The 24,097-nt window shown below is 45.5% G+C and overlaps 3 protein-coding genes across 13 annotated transcripts; 1 reads left to right on the plus strand and 2 right to left on the minus strand.

Moving 5' to 3' along the window:
* Nucleotides 1-146: 146 nt before the first annotated feature.
* ddo (D-aspartate oxidase) lies at nt 147-3,249 on the minus strand. Its single transcript, XM_037072374.1, has 5 exons — nt 3,115-3,249; nt 1,712-1,906; nt 1,518-1,626; nt 1,247-1,423; nt 147-1,132 (listed from the first exon to the last, which is right to left on the minus strand). Exons 2-5 carry the CDS (start codon nt 1,881-1,883, stop codon nt 574-576), a joined length of 1,017 nt encoding a protein of 338 aa, XP_036928269.1. The 5' UTR covers nt 1,884-1,906; nt 3,115-3,249; the 3' UTR covers nt 147-573.
* Nucleotides 3,250-3,374: 125 nt separating this feature from the next.
* On the plus strand, nt 3,375-11,239 carry zbtb24 (zinc finger and BTB domain containing 24). 8 transcript variants are annotated; one of them, XR_005070353.1, is made up of 9 exons: nt 3,655-3,769; nt 4,010-4,081; nt 4,373-5,208; nt 5,705-5,872; nt 5,957-6,040; nt 6,137-6,220; nt 6,323-6,404; nt 6,955-7,890; nt 11,102-11,239. XR_005070353.1 is itself a non-coding variant. In XM_037072364.1 (8 exons), exons 3-8 carry the CDS (start codon nt 4,395-4,397, stop codon nt 7,826-7,828), a joined length of 2,106 nt encoding a protein of 701 aa, XP_036928259.1. In that variant the 5' UTR covers nt 3,447-3,504; nt 4,010-4,081; nt 4,373-4,394; the 3' UTR covers nt 7,829-8,288. The 8 variants fall into 8 exon arrangements, 7 of the variants coding, with proteins under 7 accessions (XP_036928258.1, XP_036928259.1, XP_036928261.1 ...); XM_037072364.1 differs by lacking the exons at nt 3,655-3,769; nt 11,102-11,239 and adding an exon at nt 3,447-3,504 and having other exon boundaries at nt 6,955-8,288; XM_037072365.1 differs by lacking the exons at nt 3,655-3,769; nt 11,102-11,239 and adding an exon at nt 3,574-3,602 and having other exon boundaries at nt 6,955-8,288.
* On the minus strand, nt 8,005-23,771 carry si:ch73-242m19.1. Of its 4 annotated transcripts, XM_037072353.1 has the most exons (46): nt 23,423-23,770; nt 23,059-23,131; nt 22,791-22,901; nt 22,565-22,678; nt 21,528-21,722; nt 21,352-21,430; nt 21,124-21,275; nt 20,874-21,026; nt 20,590-20,691; nt 20,287-20,454; nt 20,118-20,197; nt 19,763-19,898; nt 19,462-19,665; nt 18,461-18,778; nt 18,144-18,344; nt 17,700-17,821; nt 17,396-17,624; nt 17,112-17,314; nt 16,849-17,001; nt 16,624-16,717; nt 16,420-16,554; nt 15,875-16,011; nt 15,662-15,773; nt 15,534-15,583; nt 15,252-15,428; nt 14,969-15,086; nt 14,726-14,876; nt 14,474-14,612; nt 13,727-13,880; nt 13,535-13,642; nt 12,881-13,045; nt 12,562-12,779; nt 12,317-12,455; nt 12,123-12,243; nt 11,932-12,041; nt 11,678-11,827; nt 11,444-11,491; nt 10,997-11,164; nt 10,745-10,897; nt 10,522-10,656; nt 10,140-10,292; nt 9,735-9,944; nt 9,376-9,496; nt 9,197-9,259; nt 8,818-8,969; nt 8,005-8,497 (listed from the first exon to the last, which is right to left on the minus strand). In XM_037072353.1, the coding sequence occupies exons 1-46, from the start codon at nt 23,542-23,544 to the stop codon at nt 8,444-8,446; spliced, it is 6,450 nt and encodes a 2,149-aa protein (XP_036928248.1). In that variant the 5' UTR covers nt 23,545-23,770; the 3' UTR covers nt 8,005-8,443. The 4 variants fall into 4 exon arrangements, with proteins under 4 accessions (XP_036928248.1, XP_036928246.1, XP_036928245.1 ...); XM_037072351.1 differs by having other exon boundaries at nt 17,396-17,821; nt 21,124-21,266; nt 23,423-23,771; XM_037072350.1 differs by having other exon boundaries at nt 17,396-17,821; nt 23,423-23,771.
* Between the last annotated feature and the right edge of the window lie 326 nt (nt 23,772-24,097).

Genomic DNA, 24,097 nt, shown 5'->3' on the forward strand with positions numbered 1-24,097 from the left:
ACAGAACCAGTGTTACTTTTATAAACATGTATATATCTGCATATTCTAACTGCAAGTCGTAACAGTAATCAATGACCAGTTTATTGTGGAGTGTTGCCAGAATGTTTAGCAATTTAGCAGCTGAATAAAAATCCACCCAGGAAGAATTCCTCTTTCAAATTGTTTATTTCATATCAGTGAGTTGTGTACAGTATTTTCCTGTTTTTTAATTTAATTAATAAAGCTTTCTTTTCTATATACATTGTAAAAAAAATGCTCACACAGCTTTTAATCACTGTTGACAAAAATAAACTGAGGTCTGTTTGAAGTGAGTTGATCTTCTCTGTAGTTAAAGGCAGCTGTTATTGGCACAAAGTAGAAATTAAAGAGCAGCATTCTCTCTTCACGAGTTCCAGTAAATCATCACTGTTATCTTTGCATTTTTCATATTAATCATTTCCTCTCATAAACTGTGTTAAATGTAAAATCTGGTGCAAATCCTTCATAGTTTCACTGAGTTTTGATTAGTTGTCTGTCAGTGGTTTAACTCTGCCTGTCTGTATTATGATTCAGTGTTATCTTGGAGTAGTTTACTCATAGTTTAGCCTGTAGCCGCATTTCATCAAGGCACTGCCTGACCAGCCCCAGTGCGTCCAGAGCCGAGCCCCAGGCGAGGGTGACTCCCCAGCCTCCGTGACCGTAGTTGTGGACCACGGGCACCCTGCGACCCTGCAGCTTCACCAGCTCCCTCTCCACCCTCGGGTTCCTCCTGCTCGGCCTCAGACCGACCCACTTGCTGAGAACTCTGGCTTTGCTGAGCGACGGCTCCAGCCTGCTGCAGCGCTCCAGGATGCTCCTGGTGTCTCCGTCGTCCACCTGTAGTCTCCAGTCCTGCTCCTGCCTCGTGCCGCCCACAGTGACGCTGTGGATGCCGGGGTAGATGTAGGTCTTACCGTCTCCATCTCTGATGAAGTGCTGCAGCCAGGGGGCCTCCACCTTGAGGACCTGGCCTCTGACCGGGTACACCTGGTTGTCGTGCACCAGCGTTTTGGAGCCCAGGCCGGAGCAGTTGACGATGATGTCATAGCTGCTGCCCAGTTCCTGAAGACTGTCGACCTTCCTCTGCTCCACGCTGCCTCCAGCTTCTCTGAACCTAAACACAACAGGTACGACAAGAGTTTATATCAGTAAGAGTGAAATCAAGTAATCTTCCTAAACATTAGTAATGTTGTACATGCAACAAGAGACTTTGATAAAGAAGACAAACCTCTTCTCGAGCCACGGCAGGTAGCTGGAACATTCACATTTTATGGTGGTGAACGCCTGGCCGAACTTGTGATCTGGAAACCTCTTCAGTTCCCCCTCCGTCATGAATCGAAAGCCGATCACAGAATCTGCCCAGAAGGGCTTCTTATCGGCTGGAACCTCCTTGAAGATTTGCCAGCTGGAGGAAAAATCAAAACAAAGAAAAACAAGTCTTTAGAGTTACCTGGCTGAGCGTTTGGCCCTTTTTAATGGCACTACAGAACAACAGTTACCCAGAGCTCAGCATGACTCCAGCTTCAGGTGAGTGTTGGGATTGAGCAATGTCCAACAGGTGATCAAAGCTGTCCTTGAACCAGCGTTTTTGCCTTTCCAAAGGAATATCTGACAGAGAGATTGTAATTTTTAACATGCAAAGCTAACGTAACGTGTGTTAAAATGTAATAATATCCGAGAGATTGTTGCACACCTGGAAACTTTGCAGCAAACAGGATCCCGGCAGCTCCATCGCTGGTGGTGTCCGGACTGAACTTGTCAGCCAGCAGCGTGACGGAGCAGAAGGGAAGAGCCTCGGCGACGCAGACAGCGGTGGAGAAGCCGATCACGCCTGCTCCCACCACACAAACCCGGACACGTCTCATCCTGGACAGGACTGAGACTCAACCTGGAGGAGAGAACCGTGTCAGACGCTGCTCGACAACCTTTGTGATGAGAAAGTTAATCCACAACTACGAGCCTTAACATCTAAAATAACCGCACGGTCCAAAGATCAGTGAGACAAAGCCTGATTCAATAATAAATTACATAACATGTTGTAAACTGGGACAAACAGCCAGTCACTCATTGGAAGTTTACTTTGATGTCACAACATTGTAGACAGTGAATGTAATTATGTACTTTACTTGAGTACTTCCATTTTCTGCAACGTCATAATTCCACTCTGCCACAAATATTGGACGCAAATATTGTACTTTTACTCTAATAAATGTATTTGACAACTTCACTTACTAGTTTAATTGCTGACTACATGATGCATCAGAGACAAATCAGCATATTTTTAAATCAATTTAATTTAATTGGCAATCAGATTAAAATAAAAAACTGATTCTGATATTGAGATAAATGATAAATATCAACTCCAATAAATTACTTTTGACACATATTGTAAAAGTGTGACGAGACAAGGAGGAGACAGAATTATACAAATTAGCCATACAATAATGTAAAAGTAACTTTTATCAGCTAGTAATTCATTAAATTGAAATTATCAAAAGTGAAAGTATTCATTCTGCAGCAGAAATGTTTTTGGTTTTTTTCCATTTCGCTCTTGTCTTTAACTTGTCTTACTTCTATTGTAAAAATAGAACTGGCCACTCATTTTTGCATATAACTCCTTATATACTATTTTTACACTATATTATATATTTCTTTTATAATATTTGTGACTCTTTATTGTTTTAAACTGAATCCACTGGTTATTAGTTTTTTCCATTGTACGGTGAAAGTTTGTAGCAATCTCTGACAGAATAATGTCCTTCAAGATTAATAAAGCTCTCCATTTTATATTAAATAAATATTTTGGAGTGAAAAGTTCCATATTTCCTCCAGTATGTCTGCTCTTTATTTAAAGCAGCATGCAAACAGAAATACTCAAGTGAAGTGCATCAAAATTAAGTCACCTGTCATTATTGATCCAAGGTTCATATTATGGTGTGATAAACCAAATTTTACAATACAGTACAAGCATTTCAGTGCAACCAATGCAAGAGCAGATAGTGAGACTGCAGCAGGTGAGAAATTAAATTTGATCCACACCTGTAAGGTGATTAAAACACGATATATTTCACTACAGTCTATGTAAAACTCACTCACCTCGCTTCACCTGCCAGTAATGCTGAACACTTTCTCCTGTTTTCTCCTCACACAGATCGATAATTGTCTGCTCCGTGTGTCTCTACAGAGCTGCAGGTCCTGAACGAAGTGTCCTCTGCAGCGACAACTATAATTTACTATTAATAAACAAAAAGCAATAATATCATCTTCGCGCTGATGCTTTCCTCTGACTGTGCTGGCATTTTAAATTAACATCCTCGAAGAAAATAAATTAATTAAATGTCTAAATGTCCGTGCAGTACGTGGTTGTGTTTGTCCTGTAAAACGTGTGAAGGTATGCGGTCTCTTCACACGCAGGGAGTCCCTGCGAATCTCGTCAGCTCTCGCGATAAGTCACGTTCACGTCCTCCGTGCCGCGGTGGTTAGCAGGTAAGGTCCTAAAAGCTCACTATTTTAAATTACACCGCGGTTCTGAGCGTTTCCACCCATCGGGTCCTGTCGCAAAACTTACATATTACTCTACTGCGGTTCGTTTAAGTCGTAATTCAGCTGTTTGTGCGAGTTGTGGCCCGTTTCTGACGAGCTACGAGTGCATTGTGTGAGAGGGTGTTAGCTTGTTTGCTAACATCCCTGCAGGGGGTTTATGTGGAGTTCAGAGACCAAAACATCAGCCAGTAAACTTTGTCTGGATGTGGTAAACAGCTCAGAATACTTACACTGCACGCAATATGTGTGGGAAATATAGTTTGATGAATATGATATGTGTGTGGTAGCACGTGCAAGTGTTGTAATACATTTAAGAAATGGTGAAAATAGGTCATTTAGATTCCTTGACAACTTTATTGCTTGACTTATATAATGAGATTTGGGTTTTTGACAGCTCAGATAAGCATTTTAAAGGCATCACCCTGTTTTATTTTTTCTATTTTTCTAGGAGTGTTGCCATTGAGACTCAAAATGTCTTTCACAAGAGAGCCCTGACCAGGAGCACACAACTAACATTCACGTAAAGAGACTAATCAGCAACAGATTTACAACCAGCAGAAGAATCACTTTTAAACACAATTAATGTAACAGTGTATGGTAACAGAACAGGCACATCCCAATTTTAAGATCACAACAACAAACATGGTAATAAATGTCTGTCATATCTAACATGTAACACCCCCTGTCAAGTTAAAACCATAAAAACTTAAACATAAAGGTTGATAAGGTTGAAACTGATCTGAGAGGTATTTGTAAGTCTTCTGCATTGTACTCTTGTTTTGATGGAGAGTTTCTTTTTTCCTTCCCACAGGAACAGAAGTGATCGTTATGAGATGTCACGGAAAGCAACAACCAGGACTTCCTCTCTCATGGCCGTCCATTCAGATTCACATCAGCAGAGCATCCTGAGCAAATTTGACAAGCTCAGGAAAAGAGACCTGCTGTGTGACATCACTCTCGTTGTGGAGGACATGCACTTCAAGGCCCACAGAGCCCTGCTGGCAGCGAGCAGCGAGTATTTCTCCCTCATGTTCACAGCAGAGGATCGTATCAGCCAGCCGACCTACAGGCTGGAGGGGATGGCAGCGGGGATGTTTGCAGCAGTGCTGGAGTTCATCTACAGTGCCCAGGTGCGTGTGGAGGAGAGCACCACCGAGCAGCTACTGGCCACAGCTCGTCTTATGGAGGTCAACGACCTGGTGAAGGTGCTAACTGAACTCAAGCGCTCTGCTGCAGAGGTCAGAGGTGACGAGGGGGGAGCAGCTGCAGCCGAGGCACCAGATCTGTTGAAACGCAAAAGAGGACGACCAAAGAAAAACGTGTACGTGCCTCTAACAGAGCTGGAAGACAGATGTGCACCATATGAGGGTTCAGAAGAGACACAAGCTGGTGATATAAACTGTGATGATGTAGTGACACCTAAAGATGCAGATTATAACCCAGCATCCCACCGGCAGAGCAAACGCAAAATCCGGCCTCCAGTAAAATATGAGGGCTACAAGGTGGGCAGCGACTCAGCGGGGGGCAAAGAGCCTGTGAAGAGAGGCAGGAGGAGGAAATACCCCGACACTGAGGCCCGGTGTGACGAATGTGACAAAGTGTTCAAAAACCACCTGTTTCTCAAGATTCACCAGAGGACTCACACAGGTAATCTGCTCTGTTGGTTCAAGATTCAAGATCTGTATGATTCCAGAGATAAAAACCAGGTGGTTTGAATCCCAGATCATGATCATGAGAAACACTTTCCCCTCCACAAAATAATGATTCAGTTTTATTATAAATGTGGCCTTTCATACCTTTAGCTTAATTATTCCTAATAAACCAGAATTATGTAGCTGCATCCGTGTAGCTGCTCAGTGGAGAGTGAGAGATAGCTGACGTTGTGCTGTGTGAAGAGTAAATATCTACCTACTTGACAATTTACACATGTGTACCATTCATCGCAGATGTTGAAGAACCTGTCTCTCAACATTGCCTACTTTTACATGCGCAGATATTTCAGGTTTTTTGAAAAGACACAGCATTCCTACTAAGATGTTTCCAAGTCAGAGTGCAATATTAGTGTGCATGCAATCATAGTCACTGACTATTTAACCTTCTCGGCAATGATGCCGTTCCTAAACTGTCATCACTTCTCTGTTAGGAGAGAAGCCTTTTCGCTGCCTGGATTGTGGGAGTAGTTTCACCCAGAAGCACGCTCTGCTGTCTCACCAGCGCATACACACCGGAGAGAAGCCGTATGTGTGTTCTGTCTGCTCCAAAGCGCTCTCCTCCAAACACACCCTGATGGAGCACATGAACCTCCACGAAGGTAGAATCTGACTGGAGTTCATCGTATCAGCGCTTTGTTTTCTGCACTTGGACTTAAATCGTCTCTCTTAACCTGCATCCTCAGGAAAGAAGTCGTTCAGCTGTGAGAAATGTGGAAAGACGTTCAGTCAGAAGAGGCAACTTAAAAGCCACTTCAGAGTTCACACAGGTGAGAATCACGTCACTTCAACAGCAGCAGGTTAATTCTGATGGCAGTCGCTCCTAAAAGGCTGAATAACGTCTTTTTTGTTGGATTTAATTGAAGGCAAATCGTTACCAGAGTGCGCTCAGTGTCATCACAAGTTTTTGGACACGGCTCAGCTGAAAAAGCACCTGAGAACTCACACAGGTAAAATCAGACGAGGCTTAAACAGACCTGCAAATCATTTCTGAGCTACTACAACATTTAATGACCGACTGCCAGCTGATGACTTTAATAATACCCTTACAGGTGAGAAGCCTTTCACCTGTGAGATCTGTGGGAAGTGTTTCACGACCAAGAGCACTCTGCAGACTCATATAAGAATTCACAGGTAAGAAATAAATTTACGAGGGAGGGGGATTATATCATTTTCATGACAGTGTGTGTCAGTCTGTCTGCTTGAAAATCCCATTCTGCTTCAGTTAAAATGATCAAAATGAAACGAACAGTATGGGGAAAACTATAGATCAAATACGGGGAATGTTATTGTAATATGGTGCTAAAACGTTATTACAAACTACTTTTAATCAGTCGACCTGCAGTAATATATCACGGTGTGCATGATGACAGCAACAAAAGAACAAGAATGTCAAAGTACAGAAAACCAATGCAATGACTCAAACATTTATTAACTAATCTACTGACAAGACAACACAATAAAACACTAAACTACAGACAAGACAATGAACAAAGACCTGGAGTGTGAATCGCATATTACAGTTTATTGTTACCGCTTGCAGGTATATTCAGTGGTTTGCAATCTACAACCTCACAATTATGTGCCAGCAAAATCCTACACACAAACTTCAAGAAAACATTGACTCTTGCCTTTTCCAATTCAAAACACACTTAAAGTCAAAATGTCTTTTTTTTTTTTGCAGAGGTGAGAAGCCGTATCACTGCAACATCTGCAACAAATCCTTCTCTGACCCGAGCGCAAGACGTCGACACGTCACCTCTCACTCGGGAAAGAAACCCTTCACCTGCTCCTTCTGCAGCCTTTCATTCACCCGCGCAGACAATCTGAGAACGCACATGAAGTCTCACAACAAGGAAAGAGCTGCATCGACAGAATCCTCATCATCAGACACAGGGGACGCCGCGGCAGCGCCGGAGGAGGTTCGTAACATCCTGCAGCTGCAGCCGTACCAGCTGCCCACCAGCTCTGAGCAGGAGATCCAGCTGGTGGTGACGGGAGACGTGGACAACATCAACTTTGTGCCGGCTCAGGAGCAGGAGATCAGCATCATCACCACAGAGGGGACGTCAGAGTCGGCCCACTCCAGACTCGCCCTCCTCGCCCAGTCGTCTGGAAGCGTGCAGAACGTGGCTCTGGTCGCTCAGGGCGGCGTGGTGGAGCAGAGCCCTCAGATTCAGACCATCAGCATGCTGGAGGGCCAGATGACGCACCAGCCTGAGCAGATGCACGTCATCACTCTGAGTAAAGAGGCGATGGAGCAGCTACAGGCCCATCACGGCCCCCCGCAGCCCCTTCAGATGGCACAGCGACCCGTCCAGCACCTGCGGTTGACGCACCACCGTGTCCAGCCGCTGGCCGTCAGTCCGGAGAGTTCACAGACGAGCAGGGAGCAGCACAGCCAGGCCATTCACATCAGCAGCCAGAGCAGCCAGCCCATCTCCATCAGCCAGACCAGCGAGCAGATCTCCAGCCACCACATCCAGGGACAGACGTTCCAGATCCAGGCAGGGACCGTGTCCTACCTGTACACCACCGGGCTGCCGCAGGACAGCTGAGCGTGGGCTGGATTCAGACTGACACTGCTGCTACAGTTCACAGTGATAACGGATTAACTAAGGTATCGTAGTAAGGAACAAATTTTACTGCAAATTCTATTTTTTACATTTTCTGTCATCTTTTAAAGCATCCCATAATAACAGTCAAAGCAGGACCTTTATTTTCTAGAAGTTTATGTGTCGCTTTGTCTCCAAGGAAACTCTGAGATCTGAGAGTCGACACATTTGGCAAACATGCTCATGAGGAAAATACAGCGCTAGAAAACAATCAAGAGCAACTATAACATTTTATTTTCGATTCATAGAAATGATCTCATAATTACTGAGTGTTATGTCAACACGTGGGACTGAAAAGTGGTAACGGTGCTGCACGGTGCTTTTGAAGAGAAGACACATGTACAATTTATGGCTGGTGGATAAAAATACTAAATAATAAAAAGGTGTTAATGAATGAAAACGAGTCAAACCCTGTCTGAGGTTTGTGTTTTAGCTTTTAAAGTAACATAAATAAGACCTGGTGGAATCAGCAAGTCGGCCCAGACGCCGCAGAGCGCTCTGCATGACAAACGGCAGCTAAACGTGTTAAACAAGGTCGGTGTTGCTCTACAGAACAGCTCACAGGTCTGGTAGAGACGTCTCAGCGGTCGCGACACGCAGGCGAGCTGGATCCTGAAACAACAACAAAGGCTGATATGAATGTTGATGGTGGGAAAAAAAGGAGCCTCACTGACATGATAACTTCATAACATTGTTACACCTGTTTTTCAAAGAATACAAACAAAATATTACAAAAAAATAGAAGTCTCCTCTCCGTTTTTCTCCAGAACTCCCAGCTTAACATGCAAAAATAATAAATAAATAAATGCTTATTGTGGGTCTTTTTGTACTTTGGGCTTACGCTGCAGTCTTTTCTTTAAATTTAACTTCAGCACTTTTCAAAGTTTAAACTTTAGCTGACATGGTCCTCTGTGCTGCTCTGGCTCACTCACTGCTTTCGGCCGGTCTATTCTTGTGGTAGAGCGGCTCCTGGCTGTTTCGGCTCTCTGGTGTCTTGGCTCCACAGCAAAGTCCTGAAGCGTGGCGTGGTTTGTGAGGCTGCCAAGCTGCGGGGCGGACCGCTGCCGACCGGCCCGGTGTAGACCTGAGACACAAATAGAACAGACGCCGAGCACCGAAATACAATCTGTGATGGAATTTGAAATGTCATCACGAAGAGTTAGGAGCATCTGGGTTACATGATGACTTTAATTTGACTCCTGAGCCGCGCGAGCAGATAGAAATCGAGGTTTAACTCACAAGATGTGATTTCTTTGTAGATTATCACTTCACGGCTCTGAGATGAAGGTAAGATTAAAGTGGGCACAGTACCTGCTGAGGGACCTCCAGTGCTCAATCTGCTGACTGACAGCGTGTAATAAGTCCTGCTTTGCCCTGTGATGGAACAGACACAGAGAGAATTAGGAGTGAAATGTCAAGTCAGATCATTTGAAACGGAGAAACAGGCACAAGGAGTCTCCATCGGACTGTATGTCTCTGTTGGTTCGTACCTGCCGTGGAGTTGCTTCTGGAGAGAGCCGCCTCCATGTCGCTCACCTGGCTCTGCAGTTTATCCACCTGCTCGAAGGCTTCGTGTTTGAGGCTGAGCTCGTGTTGCAGCTGCCCCCTCACCTACAGCCACGCAACAGGATTGTTCAATGAATGGTTTATAAAGCATTATAGTGTCATGAATGAATGATGGTTAATATAGGTGTTATATTTGACTAATACAAAGCTGAAAAGTGACATTTTTCAGTATCTCATGACAGAAAACGATGTGCCAGCGTCATGATTTGTCTGACAGCAGAGTTAAAATCTCCTGGAGAGCAACTTAGCTCACACTCATGAGTCATGACGATCATTTACAGACCTGTCGGATCTCTTTGGCGCTGCGTTGCCGCTGTAGCTGGTTCATCCTGCTGCCTCTGTCCAGCTGCTGGCTGAGCTCCCTGAGCTGCCTCTCTCTGTCCTCCATGTCGGCTCTCATTTGTTCCAGCCGCTGCACTCGATAGCCGTCCAGCTCCTGCCTGCTGCGGGCCTCCTGAGCCGACTGATGCCTGGACACCTGGAGCTCCTCTGTCTGTGGATCAGACAGCTTTATTTTAGATATTTCCATGAATGTAGATCTATCTATATATCTATCTGTGTAAATCAAGTTAACGTCAAATTTACATAAACAGTTTGATGAATTACACCATGTTTTCTCCAACCTAAATTAGAAATGTATATGTGGTCTGTGTTCGGGCCTCTGAAGTGTGGATGAGACTCTGTGTACCTTCCTGCTGAGCAGCCTCTTGGTGCTGCTGCACTCGGCCTGACAGCGAGCCAACACCTCCCTCGCAGCCTCCAGCTCCTCCTGCAGGAGCACCACCTCCTCCTCTGAGGTCATCTTCACTCTGAGAGCCTCGGTGCGGCTGATAATCTCCCTCTAGACACCACGAGAAATGTTATTATCATTATCATATTCACTGAGATAATATGTCCACGTTCACAAAAAGCATTCGATCACTGGTTATTTTAAACTTTTACATCAAGTATTTCAGTTACAAATGTTGGTTATTGGTCTTCTTGGTTAGTCAATCTAAAGCACTTTGTTGTCGTCGTCCTCCTGTGGACGATGAATCTGAGTGATATGTATCAGTGACTGTGCTGCTGACCTGCTGAGTCTGAAGCAGCTGTCGGTGAAGTTTCTCCTGGTCGACCAGCCGCCTCCAGCTGCTCAGAGCCTTCAGCTTACAGAGCAGAGCAGCCAGCCGCCTGTTCTCCAGCTGCAACTCATGGACTTCTTCTTTCTAGTAAAACACACAGAACAATTTTTATCAAAATGATCATGGAGGGTTTGATCAGTGTTTGATTTCCAGTCCAAACTCTTTGCTCTACCTTTACTTGTGTGAGGGTGAGTCCATCGTTGTCTGTGGTGCAGCCGTACGTCTTCTTGAGTTTTATAATTCTGTCCACTCCTTCGCCTCTGACTCTGTTCACCATCTCGCTCACATCCTGCTCCATCTGTCGGCGGTACTGGTCGAGTCTGGCCTGAGACACGAACATGCACGTAGGACAAATGTGAGTCTTTAATGAGAAGAGGTGAAATCATTTGAGACGTAGAAATTGGACACAGATCTTATTTCCCACCTTGAGCTGGATGCAGGTGGAGAACAGGTGTCGGACCAGAGGGTCGTAGCGTTCTTTAAATGTGAGACTGAGCTTCTCCTCCAGAGAACTCTTCTCTTGTTCCAGGTGAGCGACCCGAGCCTGCAGCGCCGAGACCTCCAACATCAGCCCGCGACAAACAGCAGCCACCTGTCGGACAGCCACACAACAGAAGATATAGTTTCATATTTTTATTCATCATGATTCTACTTCATTTTTAGGATATAACTTTTGAAGGCAGAGTTAATCTGGACACATGCCGAGGCATTAACTACACGTTTCTTATAAGGGAAAACAAAACTAAATGAATGAACAATTTGTTCACCAAGTATAAAAACGTGCCTGCAGTACTTTATCCATTTAATCCACCCCTGATTACATGACACACATTACGACATCAACTTCATTTGCAATTTAAAGTGTCATTACCTCATTGTGAGCGTTGCTCGTCTTGGAGTTGGTGCAATTCTTTAGATCCTGACGTTAAAAATGGAAAAGAAAATCATACGACACATTAAAGATCGATGCAGTGAAGGTTGTGTGAGCCACGGATCTATGAGACAGGTCACATGTGCTCCTGAAAACACCCAGTTACAAGTACGGGAGGATTCAAGTTAGTTTTGAGAGAAAGCTGAATGAAAGACTGTGCTGCGTGTGATTCACCTGTTCTCTCTGACGCAGCAGCTGAGTCTCCTGCTGCAGGATCTGCTCATAAAACTGGGAGTAAAGCAGGAAGCTGCGACGCTCTCGCTCCATCAGGGAGCAGCCGAGCTGAGTGAGACTCCGCTGGAGGCGATCGTGAGGGACCATCAGCTGGAAGAGGAGACACTCTGGAGGGTTATTACTCATGAGTACTTCAAAAAGTACAGTTAAAGCGCGGTATTATTGGGTGTTAACAGGAAAATAATGTAGAGCACCTGTCCCTCCGCCTCCTCAGCTCCCTCCATCAGCTGCTGGATGAACGTCTCGACAATCTGCGGCCTCTCGGGAGACAAACTGTACTTCAGGGGTGCTTTCTTCCACAGCTCTGAACACACAGAACACTTCCATCATGACTGCATTTCTATAATCACACTACAAAGGAATATTTTGTGTGTGTTCCGATTACCTGTCGGGAGGCCTGAGTCCTGTCGAGTCCTCTCGGACACCACCAGCGTCAGCTCTCTGTTGATCCTCCTCTGCGTCGCTCTGATCATGTCACACTCGCAGCTCTCCAGCAGTTTGTGGAGCTGAGAGTGAAGACAAAGTATGAACGAGGTGTAAATACACAAGGCAGTAATGCAGTTAGTAGTCGTACTGTACCTGCCAGGTTTTCACATCGAGCTCCGAGGCTCCGGGGGGCGACAGGAGAGACTGGCTGCCAGAGAGTAAGAGCTCGTAGTCCTGCTCTGTGCCCAGGTGTTGAGCCAGAGCCCTCATACTGGGGTGAAAGATCTCAGCTCTGTGAAGTGAGTACAGACAACTCATAGACGCAAGTTTTCTATGTGTAAATATGTGAATGAAGCATAAATCTGAACTAGAATCCTCACTGTATCTTAACACAGTACCTGTAGAGTTTCACGAACTGCTGGTACAAACTGGACGTCCTGAACATCTGGACAGCCAGACGTCTGCGTGCCCAGCTCTCCTTGAACACCTGGAGCTGCTTCAACAGCAGGAGGAAACCTTTCAGCACCGACTGGACTCTGATGGGGTCCCGGAGAGGAGACATGGAGTCTGACACTCCTTCATCTTCTTCCTCAGCTTCCAAACAGAGTTCATCCCGCTGAAGCAAAGACCAAAACACAGACAAGCCACAGTGTGACAGATAATAACAGAACTGTGTTTTGATACGTTCAATTATTTGAGGATGATCCGTCTTTTTACTTCATTAGGTTTTCCATCATGCAGAAGGTCGTCTCCGTTGCCATGGAGACGGACGGGCTCTGCCTCTCCTCCGCCGTTCAGGACGTCCTCCATGAGCAGCGACACGCCGAGCATCGCAGCGTTGGCCTGCAGTCTGCTGCGCTCGCTCAGACCGCTCAGACACAGCTGCAGACACACAAACACAACGAGACCTGAGAAGACAGTGAGAGGCGATTTTATCCTCTTTAATTCACCTTTCAGCAGCTGCAGCTCAGTGTTTCAGGTAACAGGAGCAGTAATTCAAAGTTAATTCAATTTGAGAACAAAAAAAGAGGTAAAGGTGAAAAAGTCACTAGTGCAGCCCTGCAGTCTTCAATCCTCTGTGCAGCCCAAAAAAACTAAAGTACAACTCCTCAGCTCACTTTTCTGTAACTTCTGCAGTCATTTAAAATGTACACAATGTGCTGAATGTGATGTAAGAAAGGAAGGAAAAGGCCAGGAAGTGAATGTGCTTAGTGAGTTCTTTCTTCCTTTAGCTAATTAGACATCTTGTGTGCAACATTTGCAGTTTGAACCTTCACGTGCCGTCAGAATGATCAGACAAAAAGGGAGAAATCATGAATCAAATTGTCTGGGTAACACTAAAGGCCCGACCATCAACAGCTAAAATCGTACGAGATGTTGAACCTGCATGCAGTCTTCGATGGGAGGGACGTCCCAAACAGACAGAGGGAACAATCCCTGACAGGCCATGAAGCTTCTCCACGGATACATCCTCTGCGCCTGAGGAGGAAGACAACACGAGGTAAATAAAATAACCTGACATGTAGACTTTAAACTGATGTGGTATGATGTCGCTGAGCCAACCTGATGGCCTCGAGCCTCTAGAGGTGGAGGAACGGGCAGCGTGAGACTGAACACGTCAGGCTGGATGCTGTCGCTCAGCAGGGGGAGGGCGGCCGCCATGTTGTCGCTCACGCTCTGGTAAGAGGCGACATCACCGGAGGAGAGGAACGCCTCCCTGAACGCCACAGAGACGCATGACAGAGAGACGGAAGTCTGACCAGTGACAGAGAATATCACACAGGCACTCCAACTGTGTGAAACTCATGTAATAGCAGGCGTTTAAAGGGACAGTTCACCCCAAAATCCTCACCTGTAGTGCTTTCTATCCATCTAGATTGTTTTGGTGTGAGTTTTGGAGATGTCAGCTGTTAAGATGTCTCCCTGCTATCTTATTTATCTACAAGCTGAGTGCCAGCTAGTTCCAATATATATTTCAGAGCAGGCAGACATCTCTGTGGCTGATATCTCATAAAATCAACAGCTCACACCAAAACAAAAACAAGACTTTTGTTATTTGGTCTGCCAGGATGAAAACTATGTCTTCTTGTAAAGGATTAGTTTAGATAATTTACAAAACCATGTAAGTAGCCAACGGGAGACACTGGACGTGACAAAGGGAACCAACAAAAAGAGCAAATATATAAAAGAATCCACAGTTTTTGACGAGTGCCTTTTAAACAATGTGTGATAGAAAGTCTCTGAGAGTAGAGACAGATGACATTGTTCAACCCAGATGTTTAGCTGCAGCAGGATACGATGGCGACTGACCTGATGAGATGTCTGACTGCAGCATCAAACTGCAGCAGGAGGACCTGCCGGCGCAGCTGCAGCAGACGGCCGACACACTCGGGGCTGCTGGGAGCAGACAGACGGTCGACCTGACGCTGGATCTCCAGCAGCTCTGATCCTGTAGAGAAGGAGGGTCAACGTTCTGGTTCCTGCTGTGTTCAGCTCAGATCCAAAAGATGAACTGGAAAGTGTTCAGTGAGGTATTTGCAGTTATTAATAACATCCACATACTGATGCCTTGAGTGCCTCCCCAGTCAGCTGCCAGTGAGCCTGGTACGTCCTCACCTGTGTTCCCCAGTCTGGAGAAACTAACCAGGTAATAAGTGATGTCATGTAGAGCTGAAACTATCTGCAGAGTGTGATGGAGAGCAGCGCTACAGGCCTGGTGAATCAGATCAGCAGAGCAAGAGCAAGTTACTGACAAAGAGAAAGAAAATTGAGTGATTTAAAGTGAACGCAGCGACATGTACTCACTGAAACACTCAGTGTTTTAAACATGTGGAGCACTTGAGAGAAGTGCGGGATGAACCACAGGTTGAGGAGAGTCTTTCCGTCTGCAGACAGCAGCTGCTGCGGCCGACGCTGAAACGTCCTGTTGGGGAGGAACACCTGAACGCTGAGTCTAAACCACCATGTTTCCTTAAATGCTCCTTCTCAACCTTTAAATCTGAGACATAGAGCTCTGAAACAAATATGTGCAGTGAGATATTCTTCTGTTCTGCAGGTTAATGATGCATTAGATTCCAGCTGCGTGTACCTGGGGTCGGGGCAAAGGTCAGCGCCCGAGTCCAGAGAGACTTTTGGCTCGCCAGCTTTTCCGATCATGAAGTGGGACTGACGGACGGAGGGGACGTCGTCCAGAAGGGAGGACAGACTGAAGTAATACGCAACAATCTGCGCTCTCACAGAGTACTGAGATATCTGAGCGCTGAATCTGTCCAAAAAAAAAAAAAAAAATCAGAAAAACAAACAAACAGGCAGACAGTTTCTACATCTCACATTGTCGTGCAACATAATGAGTGCAGATGTTTGAACATACGTCTTGAGAAAGTCGACGACGAGCCTCCTCTTGATCGCTGCAGCTTCTTCCTGCAGTGCGAGAGAAAATTAAATTTACTTCACGGGGCAGCCAATCACATTCATCATCCACCACCGTGAGCAACTCACTGGGGTTCTTATCAGACCCCCCGCGGCCCGCTTCTTCTTCATAAATGAATTCAGCATCTCGTCACGCAGGCCCACTTTTTCCAGCTGGATGGACACAAAAGCTTCCATCAGCCTGCGGTGACAAAACAAAGATTGTGTTTATTAAAGAGGCAGAACAGAAGGCGCTGTTAATCATCGCCGGTGTCATTTGTTCTCTGGAGTGAGGGAAATTACCTCTCCCTGGTCGTGGTGGGAGTTCTTGCCGAGCCTTCGGAGGGCGAAGAGTCTGATTTCTCCCGCTGTTTGTCTGCGCCGCTTTCACATTTGTAGTCGATTTTTAAATCTTTATCGGGATGAAGGGCCGCATCACGCTGGGAGGAAATTGGAAAAACAAACTGAAATAACCTGAAATATGTAAAGTGCAATTTATTTGTGCTCAAGTATTAACAAAAGCAGAAGTGGAGGCAGTATGCTGAATATCCTGCAAAGTCCTGCATTCACAATCTGTAAATCTGTATTTGAGAAATGTACTTAAAGCATTAAAAGCATGAAAAGTAATAATATAGAAGATTATCAGATTGTTGATGAACAAAGATCGAGTCGTTTTAGATGTTTCAATGCAGAAATCTTAAATATTATGAGTGTACATATGACTTTTAAACATAACTAGTCATCCCAGTGGAGTAAAAGAACAATATTTGCTGTTTGAGGTGAAGTAGAAATGCTTGTACTTCAGTAAACATACTTAGTTACTTCCCATCATCATGAGCACCACCCACCTCGGCTGAAGGCGTCACACTCTCCGCCCGGCGACAAAGACAAACCAGCTTCACCGCGCTGATTAAAGCGTTCTTCTGCGCCACCTGACAGGCCAGAGTCACCTGGAGGTTCTCCACGCTGTGTCTGTTCAGGAGCTGTGAGGAGAAAATTCAGCACGTAACAGAAACTTCATCAGAGAAATGTGCCCCAGGATTTAAACTCACATGAACGACAGCCTCCTCTGAGCTGAAGCTGAACCTCCCGATCTGGTTCTCATCCAGCTCCTGGATGCTCAGGGGCAGGTGGGACGGGCTGAACCTGCAGCAGAGAAGCAAACTTTGATTCTCTCTTAATCTGACTTCAGTGTGTCTCTTCATGATCATCCAGGAGAGAGAGACTGTCTGTAGTTATCAGAGGCTGGGAATGGGACATGTTCTGCGGTTATCTACCTGTCCACACAGCTGTCGTCCTCCAGTATCGCTGTGATGAAAACAGGCCTCTGCTCTACTTTGTCTTTCTGTTCAGCGACCTCGAACTGCACCGGCCTCAGGTGAAGGTGGAAGTCGTCGAAGCCGAGCTCTGAAGCCACGTTTCTGTACAACCTGTGAAGAATCGTTCAGTGTCACAGAGATTCAACCAAACCTCTGACAGTCATTTCTGACATCCTGCTCCCTGTGTGTTCCTCTGTGGTTAATGGAAGTGTTATCTTAACTGAGCCAGGTGTGCCGTCTCCGAGGCTGCCTCCAGCAGGCGATGGCGGATGGTGACGAGCTCCAGCAGCTTGGAGAAAGTCTCCACGGCGTACAGCTGCTTCTCTCTTCCCTGCATCATGTCTGTCTCCTCTGCAGATCTCACCAACGACAGTCCCACGTTCTGGACCGAAACCGGGTCCTCAAAAAACACATCTGAGAACAGCTGACAGGAGACAAACAGAGGTTATGTTGGCTTTGTTATGTTAAGCTGATTTTAATATTTTCTCAACACAGACAAACCTACATCCTTCTGTATCTGAGAGCTGTAGGAGGCTCCAGGTGAGGCCAGGGTGTTCCAGCTCTGCAGGGCCTGCTGCAGGAGCCTCTGTCGCAGGGCGAGCTTGTCGGAGATGCTGGCAGCTCGGTGCAGCTGACAGATTTCTGTGTGAGCCTGAATTAAGCTGTGATAGACTGCAGAAGCCAGGCAGAGGGACGGATGGACCTCCAGGAGGAAGACATTCATCAGTGCAGGGCTGCAGACAGGACACAAGAGGGTAAACATACTTTTGGAGGACGCCAAATCGACAAAGACTTCTGTATGTACTCGCCTGCTGCCTCCGAGTGAGACCGGATGTTTGGGAACGTAGTTTGGTGGACGTCCGAAATCCTGAACAGAGCCTCTGTGGTCGTCTCTCCAGATGCGTTGGAGGTACTGCCGCTGTGAGTCGATCTGATGAGACAAACAACACAACATGCAACAACCAGAATGGCTCAAAAATATTTATATTTTATCACAAAACAGCCCTTAGTACATTCAGACTAGTCTAAAAGTCCTTAAATTGCTTGTTTTGAGTTCAAAACCAGTAGATAATTGATTTTTTTATCATATATGACAAAGAAACAAAGAAAAAAGCTGAAACCAGTAAATATTCAGCAATTTACTTAAAAAAGGACAATTACTTCAATTCAATCATCTAATAATCAAACATATAATCATATTGTTGCAGCTCAGTAACATTCACACGTAAATAAAAATTCATTGCCATCATCACCTGATTGTCCAAAACGCCTCTGATCAGCTGCCGGTGGCTTCTCAGGCAGTCTATCTCGGCCCTGTAGGCCTGAACCAAGTAATCCTGGTCCAGGTCCAGTTGTGGCCGACTGTGCATGATGTCGGTAACAACTCGAGCCAACTGAAACCTCTCCTCCGTCCCTGCTGCGTGCTGGTACGCCTCGTAGTAACAGTTCAAGAGCTGGAGAACAGAAGAGATCCATGAACCAGGCCAGCTTTGGAAAACAAGAGATTAAACAGATACAATACATATTTGACAAAGTAAATAATCCACAGTCCTCATTTCTGTCCCTGTACCTGGACTTTGCTCTCCAAAAACTCAGTCTCACATGTCCACAGGTCGAGGAGCACCGCGACACGGTCGACCTCTGACCCGGCCCAGGCCCGGACGTCTGCTGCCTCTGTGCCTCTCATCTTTTTAACGGTGTTCCTCTGGATGAAACGTGAGCCGACTAGAAGAATCTGCTTCTCCAGCTCCTCCAGGTCCTGCAGAGCGACATCGTACACGACGTAGAAACCTCTCTGGTCCTGAGTGTGGACGAACCGGCCTTCAACACTGTAGAAATCATGAAGGTTCTCCACCTCAGCAAACTGCATGAACTCTGAGCAATGGACCTGGATGAAGAGGACGCGATAGACTGTGATCTTTACGTAGTCTTTGATAAAGTAGGAGGAGAGAGATGGAAAAGAGATGACTGGTTGTTCTACATAAAATAAACCTCGATCAATCCAGGAACTCAATAACATAACAAGGGAGGAAATATTGAAGCCTTACAATAGTTTTTTAAAGCCCTGATTAAGGGCCAAAACATGTTTTCTTTTTTAACCATTTACCCACTAAAATAAAGGCTTTTTACATTTTCTTCCTTGTTGTTACATTCTGTTTTATATTTTAATATAATTCTCTGGTTTTTAGTTTCTTAAACTGACTTTACTTTCCTCCTCTCTGACAGTAAACTGAACATGTTTCAGGTTTTGGACATTTGAGGACGTCATCTTTTGGGAAACACGAATTTAAGAATGAAAGACACAACAAATCTTTAAAACATATCTATATCTACTCAAAACTCACACCTACTGCTTCTAACTGTGTTAAAAAGGTGTATTTTTATTATCACATATCTCCCAGATTCTATTTTTGCTAAATATATTACTGTTTTAGTTGGATAATGATGCATTTTTTTACTTTTAATCTTGTAAAACTACTGTACTTCATACAAAAAGTCATATTTAGTGATTAAGAAGTAGGGTTCCTGTTTCCAGCAGACAGACCGACCAATCAGATTCCCCGTTCTCACCTTACAGTCGACAGGAGTGTTGTGGCTGAACTGGAGCGAGCCGAGACCTCCCGCCTCTCCTCCTCCTCCTCTAGCTGCGTTCATCCAGCCTGTTTCCTCCGCCGTGCTGCACAGCTCTCCTTCCTCCAGCTGCAGACCCGCCAGGTCAAAGGTCAAAGTCCTCTCCAGAGAACGCAGGTAGTTCAGCAGCCCGAGAGAAACGCGCTGTGGACGGGAGAACAGTGAAGGCAAAGAATCCAGAATCACCCAGAGCACGTCTGGCTTCGCCGTGACGCGCCGTTCGACTCACCGTTCGACTCACCTGCAGCTGTCTGAGTTTGAGATGACGCAGGTAGATCAGAGACAGGTAGGCTCCTCTGGTCACGACGGGATCAGAGCGTCTGTCTTCTAAACTTTCATCCAGACCCAGCAGCTGCAGGGTGTCCTCGAAAGAGTAGCTGTGGTTTTATAGAGGAAGTAAAGGCAGTGAAAACAGCAGTTTTTTTTTATGTTTTATACATCTAAGATGGATAAAAAGTGGCTGGTGGTGATGATTTGGTCAAGAGGTCACCAAAGACAGAAACAGGAAGTCAAAAGAGAGGGCAAAGTTTCTCATTTATCTTTTGACTGTTCCTGGCTCATACTACAGCCACATGCTTCCCTTCAGCAACACACACCTTTCTTTGGTTTGACTCTTCAAGCTCTCCTTCTCGTGACCTCCTCTGCCTCCGGATCCGGTTGACCGCTGGTGTGTTTCCTAACAAGACAAATGTCACTTTTTGATATAACATCTTTTCCCAACCAGGCATCCTGGGAGGAGAGCAGACAAACTTGGAAGATACCTGCCTGAGCGAGAGAGACGGCGCTGTAAATACTCGTCCAGATCTCGGCGGTCTTGTGTCGTCTCGTCTCGCTGCCTCGTGAGAGCGAGGAGGAAGTCGGTGCAGGTTGTAAGTCAGCGACGTGAGCGGCTTGTGCTTTTAGAGCCGAGGCCACGCAGAGCAGATCAGGGACCTGATGACGCACAGAAAAGACAACACCTGATGCACTTCTGGGAACTTTCTGATCACCATAATAATATAGATTATATAAATGATAGTTATCTATAATGACACTGAGACGTCATGTCGGAGCAGACGTCTGTGATACCTGCAGGAACCTGCTGTGCATCTTCAGCAGCTCATCCACAGATTTCTTTTCCTTCAGCTTCATGAGGAGTTTCTGCTGCCACGGGTCTCGTTTGGGATTCACCTGCAGGACCGAATCCAAACCATCAGAATCCACCGAGTATGTCAACAAAACACCCCCATAAAATGTTTAATTGCATCAAATAATCCTTCAAGGTTTGTAAGCTTCCTGCCATCCCAAACATTAGTTGAATGAACTGTAAGATCACCATTTATTAAGGTGACACCCAGTTTGTTGACTCCCACCTGAATGAAGGGGATCCAGTCGGCCTCCTTCCTCACAGCCAGGCCGGCGCTCGTCCTCCCCCACTGGCTCTGTTTGACCTCCGACCCGTCGTACTGAGGAAACGTCTTCATCTGCTCCTGTTGTCTGAACACCGTCCTGAACTCCCTCCACACCTGAGGACACACATTCAGATCGGCTGACGCCATTAAAACAAGTGCACACAAGCCTAAATGTTGCGGGTCGTGTGAGTAGCTCGTTGGACAGTGTTACCGTGCTGAACAGCTCCATCTCGTCCGCGGTGGTCCTGAGGTTTTGAGGGTCGTGGGGCAGGTGGAAGTGGGCGATCAAAGCCTGCAGCTCAGGTAGAAACTCCTCCAGGTGAACAGTGTGCAGGGGAACAGTATCAGCCGGCCCTGGAACACCTGTATTTGTAAATGTCTGATCCATCAGACTGCCAAACAACAGAATTAAAGGAACACATCTGGTTTGATTTCTCACCAGCAGCATGTGAAGTTCCCTCATCAACCTTTGATTGTGCCTCTTCTTCTCTCTCACATGCTGGTATGTAGTGCAGCACCTGTCCAACATTGATTACAAGAAGGAAATCAACATCTTAAAAATAAAACAAAAAGTCAAATGCCTTCCGTGGGTTTTTATTTATTTAATGTTTTTACCCTGAGGAAGTTGTGAACAGTGTGAACAGAGTGCAGATGGCAGACGAGCCACCGCAGGTAAATGACCACGTCATCCTGAGCGAGCAGGCTGGCTGCGTTTCCTCGGCCGGTCAGGATGTTATCTCTGCTCGCCGACAGCCTGCGAGCTCTCTGAACGGCGTCCTCGTACTCACGCGTCAAATACGACACCTGATCCTGAGGGGGAACGAGTGTGATGTGACCAATCAGTTGGAAAATTGCGTGCAGGCAATAAAAATATCATCAATTTAATTAGATTCATGAACCCACCAGGGCTCCTTTATTTTATTGTGATTGGTAAGAGAAGGCAATATCTCCTGCAAACAATTATAAAAATCTTTGTTTCTCTTCTTGCATATTTCTGTTTACACATTTGCAGAGGAGCTAAAAGCTTTAGGGTACAGCAGTGAAGGTTTTATTAAGTTTTTTTTACTTGAAAAACAGAAAGGAGAGCTCATTTATTGTCATTAATCTCATATTTAAACTCTTTTCGTTGTGTGTGTCAATCAAGAATTAACTGCGATTTTCCTCCAGTGGTAAAAATGTTGATGTTTTCTTTGAATATTCACAGAGCCAAAATGGATTCGTTTGTCTGTGTGTTTTGTCTCTGTGCAGACTAAATATACCAAAAAGGAGTCATACAGTTCATCTGTTTGGTAAAGCTGGAACAAATAAATGATAAGTTGCCATGTCATGTTCATATTTCTGGCATAACACACAGAGAACTTCTCTATCTTCAGCTTCTCACTTGAGTATTTGCTGTTTTGATAGTAAACTGTGTCTTTCTGTGGTTCTGGGCTGTTTGTCCGGCAGAAAAATGCAACTCAGAAACATCAGAGAACAACTGATGGAATAATCTTACATAACTGTAGAAGCATCGTCTTGTTTTGTGATAAATCATCAATATGGAGAACGATTATCTGCCTTCACACTCCACAAAACAAATCACCCATGAGCCATCAGGAGAAACGCCTCCTGTCACAAGTTGTCCTGATGAAAGAAAGACTTCATGTTATCACCTTGTAATGAGGATAAAGCGTCTCAATGACGCCACTGTGGCGGCAGAATCTCCTCCATCTGAGCATGAGCAGATATTTGATCTGAGCCAAGTGATACGATCTGTCGGTGAAGAACTGCAGACGCACAAAAGGAAATTGGTTTTAATGATCTTTATCTTGTTTCCATTGTATTCTTCTCAGTGTTTTATAGTCTCCTGTTCACCGGAGTGTGTGGTGCCGTCCTCACCTGGTGCAGCAGTGGAGGCAGACTGTCAGGAGTGTACTCTAAACTCAGGCAACTGTCCAGCTCTCTCTGCACGATGTCGGCCTGAGACTGAACCGGCAAAGCTTCAGACACCTGCAGCCAGGAGGAGAGAGGAGCCAGAGACGATCTTTAAAGCTCCCTTTCTACAACCTAGCCACAAATTAATTTTCTGCAACCCTCAGTCTTTCCTCAAGGAGGCAATATGTAAGAATTTGGGTTTAAATTCAATATCTCAGAAAGAAACCCTTACCTGGAGCCCTCTCCTCAGTGCGTGTTCCCTCTCTACGCGGAAGAAGGAAACATCCTTTGGAGGTGAAACAGAGCTGAAAGGAAACTAGCAATTAATTTTAAAAAGCTCTCAGCTAAACAGCATTTAGAGTGAGACTTCTGAAAGAATAACTGAAGAAGAAGAAGGAGAAGAAGAAGAGGAGGAACATGGATCATGACCATCTTCAAAAGTGTAATACTATCACAAAATCCTCTTGAACACACTTCGACTTTAAGCAAATATATAAATGAAGCTAAATCATCCAGCTGAAGTAACACCAAGCAGAAGATTCTTCACCAACTTGGCAAACTTCACATCTTAAATCAGCCACTTGCAGCTTCCACACCTGTAACATCTGGAGGGCGCTTCTCTGCGGGGAAATCCATTTTCTTCTATTTCTGCCTGGAGTGCTGAGAGCTGCTGTGACAGCTCAGCCTCCATCTGCTCCACTCTGTACACGTCACACATGGCAGACCTTCTCTCTGCCACAGGGGTTACAAACTGCCAAATCCAACGTCCAACAAAAAAAAAAGAAAAGAAAGACACCTCTTTAAGTCCTGCCAAATCTCTGCCTCCACATGCTGACTTGTTGCGGTGTCTCCATGGAGACTAGCGTCCATGCAGCTGGACTTCCTCTACCACTTCCTGTCCTCATGTGGACTCACAGTGACTGCAGTTGATCTGTAGAGGGCTCTAATGTCACACCGGAGAGCTCCTTTTGTTACAATACCATGATGTCAGTACTGTTTGCCTTTTTTCTACATACTCACCATCTGAGCTGTGATTCTGTGAGATACAGTGAAGTGTGTGAATGAGACACAGTGAGTGCACGGTGCTCCAGTTGTTGTCCAGCTGCACATACCTTCAGCAATCATGCATTCAAAAAACAAACCTTTAATTTAATCTCAGCAGGTCCGGTCCTCTTGGATACAGTGTGTGATTGGTTCTTAGCTCATGATGTGATTATCCAATAGGAAATCACCTCGGCGGTGACTGCAGCGTGTGCAGCTGTGCAATTCCT

Source organism: Acanthopagrus latus, chromosome 16 (genome assembly GCF_904848185.1).
Source record: "Acanthopagrus latus isolate v.2019 chromosome 16, fAcaLat1.1, whole genome shotgun sequence".
NCBI classification, from domain to species: domain Eukaryota; kingdom Metazoa; phylum Chordata; class Actinopteri; order Spariformes; family Sparidae; genus Acanthopagrus; species Acanthopagrus latus.

Bases quoted from the DNA above. Each gene is read 5' to 3' on its own strand.
- si:ch73-242m19.1 (XM_037072350.1), bottom strand. From the start codon at position 23,544: ATGTGTGACGTGTACAGAGTGGAGCAGATGGAGGCTGAGCTGTCACAG. The intron at 19,899-20,117 runs GTGTGTGTTGCT...ATAAAACCACAG, and splicing joins AAGAGTCAAACCAAAGAAAG to CTACTCTTTCGAGGACACCC. The intron at 14,613-14,725 runs GTATGTGGATGT...CCTTCTCTACAG, and splicing joins GGGAGGCACTCAAGGCATCA to GATCAGAGCTGCTGGAGATC.
- ddo (XM_037072374.1), bottom strand. From the start codon at position 1,883: ATGAGACGTGTCCGGGTTTGTGTGGTGGGAGCAGGCGTGATCGGCTTC. The intron at 1,627-1,711 runs GTGTGCAACAAT...TCTCTCTGTCAG, and splicing joins GTTTGCTGCAAAGTTTCCAG to ATATTCCTTTGGAAAGGCAA. The intron at 1,424-1,517 runs GTAACTGTTGTT...TTTTTCCTCCAG, and splicing joins GGAGTCATGCTGAGCTCTGG to CTGGCAAATCTTCAAGGAGG.
- zbtb24 (XM_037072360.1), top strand. The intron at 6,221-6,322 runs GTAAAATCAGAC...ATACCCTTACAG, and splicing joins GCACCTGAGAACTCACACAG to GTGAGAAGCCTTTCACCTGT. The intron at 6,405-6,954 runs GTAAGAAATAAA...TTTTTTTTGCAG, and splicing joins ACTCATATAAGAATTCACAG to AGGTGAGAAGCCGTATCACT.